This window comes from Cannabis sativa, chromosome 7 (assembly GCF_029168945.1).
Source record: "Cannabis sativa cultivar Pink pepper isolate KNU-18-1 chromosome 7, ASM2916894v1, whole genome shotgun sequence".
Lineage (NCBI taxonomy): Eukaryota > Viridiplantae > Streptophyta > Magnoliopsida > Rosales > Cannabaceae > Cannabis > Cannabis sativa.
The window spans coordinates 5,966,814-5,983,449 of NC_083607.1; the positions used below are offsets into that span (position 1 = coordinate 5,966,814).

Consider the following 16,636-nt stretch of genomic DNA (forward strand, 5'->3'; position numbering starts at 1 on the left):
TATATCTCATAAGATTATTGTTATCACTTTTAAAATATCACCATATATAATCTTTGATCATATATTTTCTATAACTCTTCCAGAGTATGCATGGACTTCTAAATTATAGATGAGGGGTTCGTGGAACATTAGTCTTTATCCAACTAATTGTATCATTCATGTGTGTACACAACTTTGTTCATACGAAAATTTAAAATTTCAAGTAGATATGAACATAACACATTAATGGTACTACAAATTTTCATTTGTGACAATGATGGTACTCCAAGACCATATATTTATTCCATCTTGTTTTATGATCTTAATTTCCATATCAAATGATCATATATCTATAATTCTTGATACATATGAAGTACTTCAGGACTTCAATACTAATGAACAAACTTTATACATTAATATTTCTCGAAATACAAAAGAAATAAAAGTTTGTTCTTCAATTAATCAAAAACTCTTAAAGAATCTATCACAACGTATAATTTACGTATTTATATTGCATAGACAACCATAGGTATTTTTCAAATAATAATTTACTTACATGTCTTTATTTCATACAAAGATCTTTGTCATATAGTGCGCACGACTTTGAATTTATATCACTTAAGACATGTATTAAATTCTTCTAGAATTTTTAGATAAGGCTTATTTCGAATTCTCACTATATTAGGAGCCCCAAATAAATAACCTTTTGTTGCAACATTTATGTGACGCTTATAAATCCTCATAAAATATATTCCAGGCTATAATCAAATCATGATTATATTTTCTCAATATTTAAGCCTTACTTCAATCAATCTCATGTCTATGCAAACTTTGTACAGCAATTCATTATGTACAAATACATATATGCAAATTTCTCATTAGAAATATTTATTTGCACACCCTACAGGTCTTACTTCACTTTATGTGAGTAAATTTACCTGGATTGCGTCATAATATTTTGACCAAAAATCAAAATGTATGTCGATAATTCTCGACAAATCTAATACAATGATCCTTGCTATCTCATGTTAGTTTATTGCATATGCACACATTCAATATTTATTGTCGACAAAATTTTAATAAATGATAATTTCCTCCCATATTGACATAACTTATAGAGATCTCTTTTAATTACATATTTTCAAATATGTTTATCATTTATAGGTACCTATATCGAATCATTTTAGGGATTCAATTATGATTAAATGTGTTATGTCTAACTTCTCTTGGGAGTCTTTTCGAGTACCGTTTTCATCACGGTTATCATTTTAATACTTTATAACATTAAGGTATCTCCATGAGTACCTCTAGATTTAACAACTTCAGGGCAAATCAAATGAACATTTACTAATAATTTCTATATTGTTCATTTACGCTTCAGGCGTTTTCAACTCATTTTATCTCAACTTTGAGTAATATTGATTTGCAGTTGGTATATATCATTTTGAACTATATTGTTCTTATATACTTTGTGCAAGGATCATTTTTCAAAAATTATCATCATCCCAACTGCTTCTCTCCCCCTGATCGAGAGAATTTTTAAAAATTGTGATATCTAATAATATTAATATACTTGTAGGGATTTTAGTATATCACAATGAATCAATATTTGTTTAAATTCATATATACTATATGACATTGAACTTTAGGTTCAATAAACTTCAGTTTCAAGTTCAATACTTATGAACTTAATTCATTTCTAAGAATGAGTCATACGTGTATAATTAGAAATACATAAATTTACACATTTTGTAAATGCATGATCATATAATCTTATCACATCGATAAGAAACTATGCAATAAAAATCTAACAATGGCTCAAGATTGTTAAGAAAATATAATTTAAATATTTTCTATGTGCAAATATATGCACATTCTTCTTTTGAGCCTTATAAATAACAATGAGAAGAATCTTCTGGTTCTTCAACAAAATTTAGTCAAATTCTTTGACAATTTATTGCATATGATTAATCATGTCAGAATAATTCAATTCATGAACTTCAGGTTCACTATAATTTGTATTTCAATGAAACTTTCAAAATGTAATGTAAATTCATTACAACATAATCATTACAAGTTTCATTTTTATATACACGAATAATATAATTATATTATTCTCCAAAACATATACACTCCTCAGGAATCACTATCATCAATTCAATGATGTGTATAATTTAAAAGATACATGACAACTTCATCATGTTATTGTAATGGTCAAATAGATATAACCATAACATATCATTCATTTTTCCTGATATCTTTTTAACAAGTCGTCTAATTTATTAATAGACTATTCATCAGTCTAATTATCATGACTTGATATATTATATATTTAAATGTACAACAAGTACATATAATAAGTTATTTATTATCACTTTCATAACTAGATAAAAGTTACACATCTAGGTACATACAAAGACATTTTACTGCTCAAAGTAGCAATTGTATGTAAGACTTCTTCAGGAAGCTTTTCAACTAATCATTTTGTGATTCTTTATCACTTTGATTATATTGGATCACTAACAAATATTAGTAAATTATATATCCACTTTTGGGAATATGCAAACTGAATTATATGGTAACTATATATTTACATATCATGTACCAACAATAGTTTGAAACTATTGATTTCAAGAAATAATAAAATATGTATATATTAATTTGCTTATGGCATTACCAATATATGTGAAATCTATATTCTTTGAAATAGAATTTCATGTCTATTCATTCTCTTTAGGTAATGATATTTAAATATTCTAAATGTACAATAAGTTTGTACAATTCACATTCTATTAAATAATCAAGTATACTTTTATCTTGACTATAAGTGTGTCCGTACTACAGGTACGCGACCACTATTATTCAATTCCACACATGATATATAAATTTCATGCACTTTGATTATGTGTGGTATCTCATCTTTTAGTTGTTTCCACTTTTTCTGGAAATATTTGAGTAGTAAATAATGTCATTGTTTATTTAAAATCATTACATTCACTTCGGGGAATGACGTTGAACAAGTAGAACATTATTATAAATTTCTTAAAAATTTATTACTTGTTCATCCATAAAAAATATAAGAAATTATTCAACAATTTCTTTTACGATATTTCAAAGAATATATGCATGCAATTTTTGCATATTCTCCAAGATGTATGCAAAATTTAATCTTTAACATATGTCAGATTCAATAATTTCCAACATTGCAAGTAATAACAATGTATAATAACATGACTAATACGAGGAATCTTTAAAAGTGATTGACTTCAATTCGTATCATTCTCTGCAGGGAATGATGAACAATAAATACTGCCTCATGTATTTAAATAACATTAGTCATGCTCATTGTTAGTCTTATACTTTAATGTTTCAATGCAATTTTTTTTAACATTCTTTTTGGGTATTCAAAACCCACTATAAAATTGCATCAATAATAATCATTTTTAATGATTCTTTAGTTGTATTCACATAAATACAATCATTTTTTTTCTTCTATAAATATAAAACATTTACTTCAGAAAATGTTTGTCAAAATCTATATCGATATTAGATTATTTTTCATTGTCCTCAAAGAATACAAGAACATATATATAAATATGTATTCATCTCTTTCATTATATATCCATCAACTATATAATAGATATTCCGTTTGCATAATCTTCAGGATATATGCAAGATTTTATTGAGGACGCATAATCATCAGGATATATGCAATATTTTATCGAGGATGCATAATCTTCAGGATATATGCAATATTTTATCGATGATGCATAATCTTTAAGATATATGCAATATTTTATCGAGGATACATAATCTTCAGGATATATGTATAATTTATATAGATTTTCTTTATCATATCATAGGCAAACATATATTGTAAATATTATGAATGATAAGAACATAATATGTATATATATATATATGAATCAATAATAAATATATAAAAACATATACATATATATAATATATAGATATATATAGATAAAAAGAAAAAAGAAAACCAAAGGATTCTTGAAATTGTTTCAGTCAGATAAGTATATATATAAATATATATTTAGTGTATCGTGACTTTGAAACAATTCAAGAATTTTAACAAAATACTTACATTGGGTCTTAGGCAGAGACTCATGCTTGAAGCAGGCGAGAGACTCGTGCTGATAACGTGTTATGAAATAATATAAAATAATATAAAATAGATGAGAAGAAAGAAGAAGAAGATGAAGAGAGAAAGAGAAAGTGAATGAGAATTTCTGAGTTGTTTATTCCAATGGGGTGAACCCCTATTTATACAAATACAAGAGGAATGTTGATTACAATTCATGGTAATAAATAAAAGATTTGGACATCCACATAATTATTAATATTTATAACAATAATAAAATTATTATTATGCACAATAGTTTACTCATGGCTACAAGTGCAGAATTGTTTTTGTTTTTGTTTTTGCTAGTGAAAGCAAAAGAAAATAATAATAATATAAATTATGCAATGCATTTTTTTTTTTTTTTCACTTTTATGATTTTTTTCTTTTTACGTTTTTTTTATATGCTTTCAATTGTTTTTTCTATTTTTCTTTTTTAGAAAAATGTTACTATTTTGTAGCAACAACTTAAAAAATAATGTTAACTTCAAAATAACAAAAAAACCAACTATCAGTAATTTTATAGAAAAAAAAAGTTAAAATTCGTAAAATATATATAAACTATAAATTCATAAAAATATGAATTATTTGTCATTTATAAAATAATCAAAAAAATTGAAAGGGCCCATTTTTTTCAAAATACCCTTAGGCCCATTATTTTATAAGGTCGATTTTGAGTCTAGCCAGTCAGCAGGAAATTAAATTCTATAACTTTTTTATATTGTTCTCTTCTATTTTCATCCTTTTTTTAAAAGTCTATTATTTTTACCTCTTTTTTTAAACACTTTACTAATTTTACCCCTATCACTTTAATATACTATCCTCCCTTATGTCAGGGCATTTTGGGTACAGAACATATAAAAAGAAGTAATGTTTCAATTAAATATAAATTAAAAGTAAATTTGGTTAATTGACAAAAAAAAATGTATTTTTCAATGGGAAATTTGATATTATATGCTTAAAATTAATTTATCCACTAAAAATATGCTAGCATATTTTGTATCATGCAAAATATACTTACACTATTTTTCTCATCCAATTTTACCCCTAAATAAATAAAAACCAAACATCCATCTCTCTCTCTCTAGGATACTCACACCACAAACACGCACACACTCTACCAGTCAGACGACCCATCACCGGAGCTAGTGTTGTTCGGCCGCCTTACATTTCAAAAAAAAATCTCTCGTTTTTTGCATTTTTTTCTTATGGTTTACCAGTTTTTTGCAATATTTAACGATGTATTTGCAATGATAGAACAAATCTGAGGTCAGGGATGAAGTTTAGTGATGATTTGCGATATTTAGCGATGTTTTGCGATGATGTTTGTGATGTGTTTCGTGATGTTGTGAATTGGAGACATTTAAAAATGTTTTCATGATTTCGCGATGTTTTGCGACATCTAGCGATATTTCGCGACATCGTCAAAAATCAAAAAAAAAAAATACAGAAAACAAGCATTGTTGTGAATTGGAGACATTTAGAGATGTTTTAAGATTTCGCGATGTTTCACGACATCTAACGATGTTTCACGATATCGTCAAAAACCAGAAAAAAAAATGCACAAAAACAAGCGCTAGATGGGTCAGAAACAAGAAAAAAAAATGTGGTGGTCGTGGGTTGTCTTGGTGCTTCTCGTGGGTCGTCGCGAGTCGTCATGGGTCTTCTCGGTCGTGGGTCGTCTTGGTCGGTCGGAGCTCGTGACAGTCGGGGCTTGAAAGATTTGGGGCTGGATGGGAATAACAGAGAGAGGGGGGGGGGGGGGGGGAAGTTAGACAGAGAGAGTGGGAGAAGAAAGTTTTTGAATTGTAACGGTAATTTTGGGGTTTTAGGGTGTTTGGAGAATATTTAAAGTATTTATTTAAAGGTGGTATATTAAAATAATAATCTAAATTTTTAAGTATATTTTAACAAATTTCCCTTTTCAATTTATCCCGCCGGTCACTCACCAACGCCACTTTTAAATGAAATTAAGATAAAATATAAACAATTAGTCTCTCTGCTTTTGTCGAGTTATACAATTCATATCACACAAATACTTATTTTTATATAGAGTAATTTGCGGCATAAATACCTAAGTTTTATGCTGAGTAACAAATAAGTACCTAAGTCGTATTTTTGGCGGTAAAAATACCTTCCGTCAGTAGTGTGGAACTTCCGTAGGTATCTAACCGTTATGTGCCAAATCAGTATGCACGTGTCACTCATTCATTCGTCTATATCATTAAATTTTTTATTTATGATTTAAATATTTATTTAAATGTTTAAAAATAATTTTAAAAATATAAAAAATAATCAAAAAAATAAATACAATCCCTTTATTTTTTTATTTTTTTATTTAAAAATCTATATAAACTTTTTACAATCATTTTAAAATTAAAAAAATTATTAATAGTACTTTCAAAAAAAAAAAATTATTAATAGTCATTTAGATGTATAAAAAATAAAATTAAACATAATTATTAATAACCATTTTAACTTCAGAACCATAATTTCCAACCCCCAACTCTAATAATGTCATCATCAATCATCTTCCATAATCCCTCCCTAGAGTGTTCTTTCCCCAAATTTATCCTTGCCTTTTAAGCTTGTTACAACATCAAACACAATGAAATACTTTATCACTCATCAATTTCTATAACAGCAAAATTAAAATGACAAGAACAACAATAGTTCTATAACAAAACCCAGAAAAATAAATACAAAAAACACTTGAGATGCTCCGTCCGGCATCAAGCAAAGAGAAGCAGAGAGAGGGACACTCCGAGGAGGGAGATAGAGTGAAGGAGATCCAGATCTTAGGGTTTTCAAGGGTTGCGAACCTCGTGATGATGTTTGTTTTGGTCACAGAAAGTCGGAGCATCTCCATTCAGCTCCGAGAAGAGAGAAGTCGAGAAAGAGATGGAGAGAGTGAAGAACGCGAGGGAGAACCAACATTGGGGTTCTCAGATGCTCGCAATACTGGTGGCATCATCATGATCGCTGAAACTTCGTCGTTTTGTTAGGGGTTACCGGTGACGATTGTTGATTGAACCAGATCCAATTGAAAAAGTTGATTTTGAGTGAGTGGGTCTCTAATTGCTCTTGTGTTTGTGTCTTTTTGCTGCTTTTTCTTTTGTTGCAACTAAATAATATGAGGAAGGTGATGATGATGAATAGTGTTACTCTTATAAATGTGTATGAATATGGGTTGCATGAATTTTTTTCAAATGTATGAATTTCAACTGGAAGAAGAAGAACAAGGAGAAGAAGAGAACGAAGAGGATGCACATTTCAATTTTTTTAGAGTTTTTTAGTTAGAGTTTTAGTTTTTAGGTTCTAATTAATGATTTTTTTTATTTTATTTTAATTAAAATATGAATATTATTTATTTATTATTTTATTTTGATTTTAAACTATTTTTTGTTTTATATTTAATATTTGAAATTGATTTACAAATAAAAAAATAAAAATTAAATGATTTGGACTAATCACATAGTGACACGTGGACACTAATTTGGCACATAACGGTTAGGTACCTATGGAAGTGCCACAATACTGACGGAAAGTATTTTTACCGCCAAAAATACGACTTAAGTACTTATCTGCTACTCGGCATAAAACTTAGGTATTTATGCCGCAAATTACTCTTTTATATATTTTTCTTACACTGATAAAAGTAAAACTATATATATTTACATACCACTTTTGCGGTAGCTATTATTTTATTTTATTTTATTACACAACTTATTCACTCTTTTTTGGCAACTATTCTTTACTTTATTATACAAACCTTATTTACTCTTTTTTGGTAGCTACTATTTTATTTTATTATAACACAACTTATTCACTCATCGATAACCATTAAGGAATTTAATTTTAGATTACTTATACCTAATTTTGATCTTCACTCTTGATATATATAACTAACTCAGTGATATTTAATTTAGGATTTTTTTTTCCTTTTCCTTGGTTTTAGTAGTATTACTTTTTGTTTTTATTGAGGAATAATTTTCTTCTATCTTTTTTTTTGAATAAAAGTAGTAACCTTTTATTAAGAATGGCAATCATTCAAAACAACTGAGCGCACTTCAGATGAACAATCCTCAAACTGAAGTGCACGACCTGAAGAGAAACAAGAGCTCCTGGCAAGACAGTGAGCTGCTTTGTTTGCAGATCGTTTAACAAAACAAATTTCCACAAAATTTAAAGACAATAACAATTGACGCACATCAATTACAAGTAAACCGAATTGAGACAACATAGGAATGTTGCTCTTTATAGCTTGAACACACAATAAACTATCAGATTCCAGAACAACATTTTGCCAATGATGTTTGTCAATCCAACTTAACGCCTCCTTGATACCAATGATTTCCGCCATTTCAGGATCAACCCGTCCCATCTTTCCCAAAGTATAGGCTTCAATCAATCGACCATTGCTGTCTCTGGCTAAACAACCCAAACCAAAGCGTCCTTCTTGAGCAAACAAAGCACCATCAACATTTACCTTAATCTGATTTCCATTGGGTTTAGACCATTGCTCAGATTTATTCCCATCTACCACCAGATGAGAGAGAGAGAAACCTCTTCTGTCTTGAGCAAATTTATATTGATCAAGGTTTGATCTTGCAGATGCTACTATACTTGCTGCAGTAGAACTCTTTTGCTGCCATACAACTTCATTGCGAGCCTTCCATATTGCCCAAGCTACCATTGCCAACTCTTCCAATTCAGCATCTCTCCCACGGTTAACAGCCAGCAAAAACCAGTTGTAAAAGTCCATATCACCATCAGCAACATTTCCCACATCCACCCGAGATCTATTCCAGCACGATAAGGCTATGGGACAAGTGACAAGGACATGAAAAATTGTTTCATACTCCTCATTACAGACTGGACAGATTGCATTTACAGGGATATGTCTCTGCTGCAACTTAACACAAGTAGGCAGACATCCCATAGCCCTTTTCAAAGTAACTGTTAGAAACTGAGCTGGTTCAGTTATGGCCCTTTTCAAAGTAGGCCGAGGTATTGGGCCACAGTGTTCTCGCCCAATCATAATAATTCTAAATTCTTATTGGGCCCCACGTGTGGTGAGAGCCCACTCCTGAGTCCTGACACGAGTGACACCCACCACATTTAAATCCCACGACACACGAGAAGGTGTTTGGACACGTGTCGTCATACTAAGCCATCTATTGTTTATAATACAGGCATTGTCAGCCGTGCGATCGAAAGTTTCGAATATCTCGAGGAATCGAACAACCCACGTTCAAATCTGGAGCATCTTTTGATTCTGAAGGCCATAGTTTGAATTTTCTTGGGGAACAATAACATTTTTACAGCCCAAACCAACACCTTTGCCATGTGGTGAGAGAATGTTCTTCTCTCCACCTTTAGTTACTATATTACCCTTATTTATTTATTTAATTATTTGGGAAATTAAGATTTTTTTTCCTAAACACATGTACAAAATTATACCCTTAAAATTTTTTGGGTATACAATTTTACTAATTCAGTGATTGTCATGTACTAATCTCCAGACTTTGATAATTGCTATGTCTTTCAAAGTTTCACATGTACCAAATTATGTTCATTAAACTTTAATTCATATTAGATTTTCCATATTAAAATTTGACAAAAATCCTTAAATCAACATAATTTGGTACATGTCAAATTTAGAGGCCAAAAATCTTAATTAGTCTTTTTTCTTACTAACACTTATCTATTTTTTAAATAAATAAAAGATATATTTTTTTGAGGAAAATAAAAAAATTATATAATTGGTTGATATTCATGTACTTTTGCGGCTTTAAGGGAATTATCAAAATACTTTTTTTTTTGAGATAATACTTGTTATTATTAAACAAACAATGATTCGTTTACAATAACAGAGTAAATAGGTGAAGGAATAGCCTCCAACATAGAACAAGTCTCATCCACCCCTAATGCAAACTTAGCAAGACCATGAGCCGCTTCATTTGCAAAACGTTTAACATGTGAAACATGTACATTAGGGAAAAAGGATAAAAGACTAATAACATCAACCATTAAATTTGAAAAAGAGGAATTTGGATTGAAAGGAGCTGTCAATGCATTTGTCACCATGAGTGCATCTATCTCAACTTGTATAACCGGTATCTGTTGTTGAATAGCCCAATTGAGACTGTGGAAGAGTGCTTTGGCTTCCATTTCATGGAATTTGAAGTTACCTACAATTGGCATTGATATAGCAGCCACAACGTGTCCATTAGAATCTCTAATAACAGCCCCCACACCAATTGTATTCATTGAGGAATTGACAGTCGCATCTACATTCAGTTTAAGGCCGCCTGGAGCTGGAGGAGACCACAGTTGAGATAGAGCAGGATTTGCACGGTGCTGGTGCAGAAGTAGTCGAAGCAGGGTGCTGATGTTGAGCAACTCGATAATTCTGAATCCAAACAGAGGCAAAGGTGGCTAAATTCTGAGCTATTTGTGCTTTTAAACCATGAACCACTTTGTTTCGTTCCGTCCAAATGGCCCACATTGTACAAAAAATTTGTTCCATCTCCAATTTTGTGTATGTGGTTCAAAGATGTAACAAGTAATCACCACTACGCATCGATGTACATACGTTCCAATTGAACGTAAAGTTTTGAGCTCTCCAAACAGCCTTGGCATATTTACAACTAAAAAGAGCATGTCCCGTTGATTCCCAAGCTTGTCTACAGATGGAACAAGTCGAATCGGTAATGATCTTCCTTCGAACAAGTGAAATAGCCACTGGTAAAGCGTCATGAATGACTCGCCAAGCAAAGATTTTGACTTTTTGTGGGATTTGTAGGGACCAAAAGAATTTCCACCATGACTGGGATGTCGAGGAGCTAGAGCCAAGGTCTTCATCTTCAAGAGAGGTCGCAAAATGATAGCCACTTTGTACCGTATAAATACTAGAGTTGTGATGATGCCAGATAAGTTTATCATTGGGGCTGAAGTAGCTCAATGGTATAGTGAGGATCTTCTCAACATCAATCAGACAAAAAACCTCTTGCAACATGGGAACATTCCACTACCTGTTCTCCGTAATGAAATTAGCTACAACATTGTTTGAAGAACCAATGTATCTTGTTGGGAGGAAAGTATTATGACCAGGGATCCAAGGTTCAAAGGCACATTTTACTTGAATTAAAAAAATACTAAAAATCCAAAATATGATTAAAATTACAAAAAATATAAGAAATAAAATAGTAATTGTGATGTTTATTTTTTTGATAACAAAAATTTACAAATTTTAATTGTGGTAAATTAAGTTTACAAATTCATAACTAAAATTTATAAATTTATAACCATATAAGCAAATTTTGTAAATAATATTTACAGATTAAATAAAAAAGTTATAACAAACTTTTATCAGTATTTTTATAATTAATTTTAAATATGGTAAATTGTGAAAAAAGTATATTTTTAATTCCTTTTAAAAATACCCTAGTTAAGATACATCTTCCATCAAAATACAAAGAAAATTGATACTTTTGTTATATACTAGGTGAATGTACGTGCCGAGCCACGTATTAATAGTTTTATTTAAAATTTTAGTCTTTTTAAGATTTTGAATATATTTTATTTTTAAAGATTTCAAATTTTTTGTTTGAAAAAATTAAATATTTATATTTGAAATATCATTTAATAATGTATTAAAAATAATATTAGTGTAATTATAAAATTGTAAATAAATTTATTATTGGAGTAGTAGATTATTCTATTTAGTTTTATTTTTAACAGGGCATTGTAATGTAAGTTTATATCTATAAATATTCTGTAAAGTGTTAATATTATATGAACATCTGCATTTATAAAGCTAAAAAGTGGGTCAATGACAGAAGTGATATATCTGCAATCACACAAAGATAGAAGTGGTATTTCTGCTAAACCATGACACTTGAATCATCGGGCCGAATTAACACCAACCAATAAGAAAGAAAAAAAAACAGAGAACGGTTTCAAGGTGGAGTATTGTGTTTAATATATGAGTTTGCACGATCAGATTTAGAACAATTACAAATAATGAGAAAGTAGATACATAATTAAATCTAATCAAATTTAAATTTAAATAGTATATGATTTAGATATTTTTAATTAATCTATTTAATATTTAATAATTATTTAGTCAAAAAAAATATCTACAAACATCATAGTGAAAAAAATAATAACAATAAAAAAAATAGTTATCCTTATATAATAGAAAAATAGAAAAGTTAAATTTTATCATCAATTAAAATTAATAATTATACGTGTATAATCAATAGGTTAAAAAAAAGAGTATTGACCTATATTATAGATAGATATATAGATTATGGAGTGCAACACTTGGACTACATTTGATGACTCTATTGCCAAAAATTTATTCACATTAGAATAGAAAAGAAATTAATAAAGCAATTAAAAAGAATAACATCACATTATGCATCGGAATAAAAAAAATAAAGATTTTTTTAAAAAATAAATAAAAAAATTATTAATATTCTCCCAAGATAGGTTTGTTAGAGAGATATATGGTTAAGGTGATTTTTTTAATTTAAAAAAAGATTATTAATATTTAAAAGATTGTTTAATTTTTTGGGTTTAATTATTGGGTTTATTTATTAACGGGAGATCAAACGTTAAATTTAACAGAATATTCTTTTTATTTTTAAGTATATTCTGTTAAACCAAGAAATGTCGTTAGATAGACACTTTTAATATATAAAGATATATATATATATATATTCTATATAAAGTGTGCCTATATAACTAAATTCTTGGTTTATGAGAAATTCATGGGTGTGACTTTTTATTTATATTTAATAAAATAATAAAATATTATATATATATAATAAAATAATAAAATAAAAATTTAAACTGATATTTGATATTTGAACTGATATTATTTATATATATACAATATTATATATTGTTCTCATGTGATATTATTTAAACCATAAATTTACTATCCTATTTTGAATTTAATTAAAACCAATAAAATATATATACCTAATCTTATACGTTCTCATTTTTTCTAATTTTTTTTTATTAAAGTTAATTATTTTAAATAAATAAAAATTCATAATAAAAGCTCTAATTTCTAAATTTTCTCTATTACTATACTATTTTGAATTTAATTAACAACAATAAAATATATGTACGTATATTTTTTTATTTTTTTAATATAAATTTTCTATATACATATATATTTATAAAAAAAAAAAATAGAGATAAAAAATAGTAGTGAAGAGATCCAAAAAATTTCACATAAGCTTCAAACACACTCGAAAAAAAGTATCATTTATAATTCTATGTGTAACTAATTTATTTGTTTATTTGGATGATTTTAGTCTATATATCTCAAATTATACTTTTTAATTTTTATAATTCGGTTATAGCAAGTAAGAATATTTGGGTTGATGTAATCATAACAGTATATATATAGCTTTATTAGTTGAGCATGAATTGTCCATTTGATTTTGTTTTAAGTTTAGATTTTACAATTGTATTTGAATACTTAGCTATATATATATGTGTGGATCTTGAGTTTATCGGGTTAATTTGTTGAAAATATATGTTTACTGATTTGCTCAAAATAAATATACATAAACACATATATTTTGTTGAATCTAAATATACATAAACACATATATTTTGTTGAATCTATCATGGAGTGCTATGAGATTGATGAGAGGCTTCAAGAGAAGAATGATATTAAGATAAATTTGGAGAGCATTGCTTTGTTATAATATTATTTGGAAGCTATCATATTTCTTGTTTTTTATATTATTTCTTTCATATGTCCAGCTATATGCCTGCTACCCTTATTCTTTATAATTTTATTATTACCGGCTCGAGTTAAGTGTCCATAGTAAGTGTGTAGCATTATTATTTTTTAAATATATTTTGTAACGCCCTAATGTTAAGGCACGCTACAGTGCTTTTTCAAATATTGTGCAATCTTTGCTAATCAAAGAAATTTCTCGAAAAACGTGTCAAATTAAAACTTTTGCATTAGATACTAAACTTTGTAATTTAAAAAATATTTACAAGTGCCGGGATCCCGATTTTAAACTTTGTAAAATTAACTTTTCAAAATATACATTTATTACAGGTCGCACAGCGACTACCAAAATACTAATCCCCAGATGTCCCGAGACCGAACACTCCAAGTCGCGCTGCTTTGACATGTACAATCTCACCCGAGCTCAGGTTCACTCCTGTTCAGCCTTCGCCTTTCCTTTACCTACACATGAAAGTAGAAACTGTGAGTCGACAGACTCAGTAAGAAATGCATATAACATATCACATAAATTCCGACCTGTAAATAGGCGCCCATACACCTATCTATAGGGCTTAACAGATGAGCAAGAACGTTCTAATCGCATGCTGCGACCATGATATCACTCCTACTAGCACTATAATCGTGCTGTAGAACCGGCACTATGTTTGTGCCGCTATGATAGCATCAATAGCATCCAAAAGTATGATTGGCCATGATATCACTCTTAACCAGTACGATGCCTGTACTGCTGAACCGACACAATGGTTGTGTCGCTATGATAGTACCAAAACATACTTTCCAGGGTGAATAACACTCTTAACCAGTACGATGCCTGTACTGCTGAACCGACACAATGGCTGTGTCGCTATGATATCACCCAAACACAAACAAGGATACACACAGCATGCATATATATATCATACATATACATACACCCAGATATTTATATCACACGTTATATTCAGTTCTTACCTGTTTTTCAAATTCAAACGTGCTGGCCGACCTGAACGGAAATCTCGTGCTAGATGGATGCCCTAATCACATTTTGAAACCGGGTAAGTTACATGATTCAAAACCCTAATCCCGGGAAACCCAAAACCAAAACCCTAGGTTCTGCTATACTCTTAATGGGTTATTCTAACTCTGGAAATGGGGAAACACCCAACCGAGGCATCGAAATGGCAAAAATTGAGAAAATGAAAGGCCCGGGGAACCACCGCAAACAATGGCCAGTTTTTATGGCCCTGCAAAACGGCTAGCCGGTTTGCACCAGGTTTCCCAAAACCTTTCATTCAATGCCCAATCTTCCACCAAATGCAATGAAACCTTCCAGAGTACCTAATTAGGGCATAAACAATAATTTTCAACCAGTAATTCACAGAACAAGCCATCAAAACCCAAGTTGCCATTAAAGCCCAAAGCTTTGAATTCAAAGCTCAAAATTGCATAGAACCATTAACACCAATTAAAATCAGCTGCAAGGAGTTAAAATCAACCTAAAAGGACTCTAAAATTCGAACCCTAAACCTAACTAAACCTAACAGCCCATCAATTTCAAAATCACCATTTGAACCTAACTAAAAAGCTTGAAACTAAGAAGGGTTTCATTGAAACTTACCTTAGTTTGATTTTTCCCTTTGGATTCCTTGCTGAAACTCAAAAATCAACAGCAAACCCCCTTGGTTTGTCCCAGCCGAAAGCAAGAGAGAGAGAGGTTCAAGAGAAAACTAAAATTCCAATTTTTTTCTTTTTCTTGATTTTTCTTCAAATGAGACAAAAGGATTTTTAACTAATCCTTTGCTGAAAATCAACTTGCAAGGTGTCATTACTAAGGGCAGCCACCTACCCCTCATCAAATAAGAAAAGACTAAAAAGCCCTTAAGGTTAAAACATGGTGAATTCTAAAGCTAGGGGTAAAATGGTCAATTCCATAACCCCGCTCAATCCCGATAAAATATTTTCTCTAAAATATTTCCCACTATGAAATAAGGTTCTAAACTTACCCATGTGATCAATCTAGCCATCCATCGCATTTTTCGTTGTCGCCGAACAAAAATTACAAAAATATTATATTCCACATATAAACTAAATAATACCCCTAGAGTTTAATAAAATCTCCGGAATTGAGAAATTATAACTCTAATATTTATTTCTAAATATTGGGGTCCACAATTAAATAAATTCACAAATAATAATAAAATAATAAAAATTAGTGCTAATTGCCTTTACTAATCCAAATTATTAGAGCGGTCATTACAATTATCCCCCCGTTAAAAGGATTTCGTCCCCGAAATCTAACTTGAATAGCTCTGGATGTTGAGTCCTTATATCCGACTCCGATTCTCAGGTGGCTTCTTCCACCTTTCTATTCCTCCAGAGTACTTTAACCAGTCCAATAGTCTTATTCCGAAGAACTTTTTCCTTTTTATCCAAAATCTGTACAGGTTGCTCCTCATAGAATAAATCTAGTTGCAGTTCAAGGGCTTCATAACTCAAGACATGGTCGGGTCTGATACGTATTTCCTCAACATAGATATGTGAAATACGTTATGAACAACCAATAACGCTGCTAGCCGATATGCTACCTGTCCGACCTTCTCGAGTATCTGAAATGGCCCAATGAACCTAGGGCTTAACTTACCCTTCTTCCCGAAGCGTCTAATACCCTTCATTGGTGAAACCCGCAGGAAAACATGTTCTCCTGCCTGAAATGTAACATCTCTACGCTTCGGATCAGCATAACTTTT

General features: G+C 30.0%; 1 protein-coding gene across 1 annotated transcript; it reads right to left on the reverse strand.

The window, feature by feature from the left end:
* Window positions 1–9,964: 9,964 nt before the first annotated feature.
* On the reverse strand, window positions 9,965–10,882 carry LOC115696305 (uncharacterized). Its single transcript, XM_030623212.1, has 2 exons — window positions 10,719–10,882; window positions 9,965–10,535 (listed from the first exon to the last, which is right to left on the reverse strand). Exons 1-2 carry the CDS (start codon window positions 10,880–10,882, stop codon window positions 9,965–9,967), a joined length of 735 nt encoding a protein of 244 aa, XP_030479072.1.
* Window positions 10,883–16,636: the final 5,754 nt, after the last annotated feature.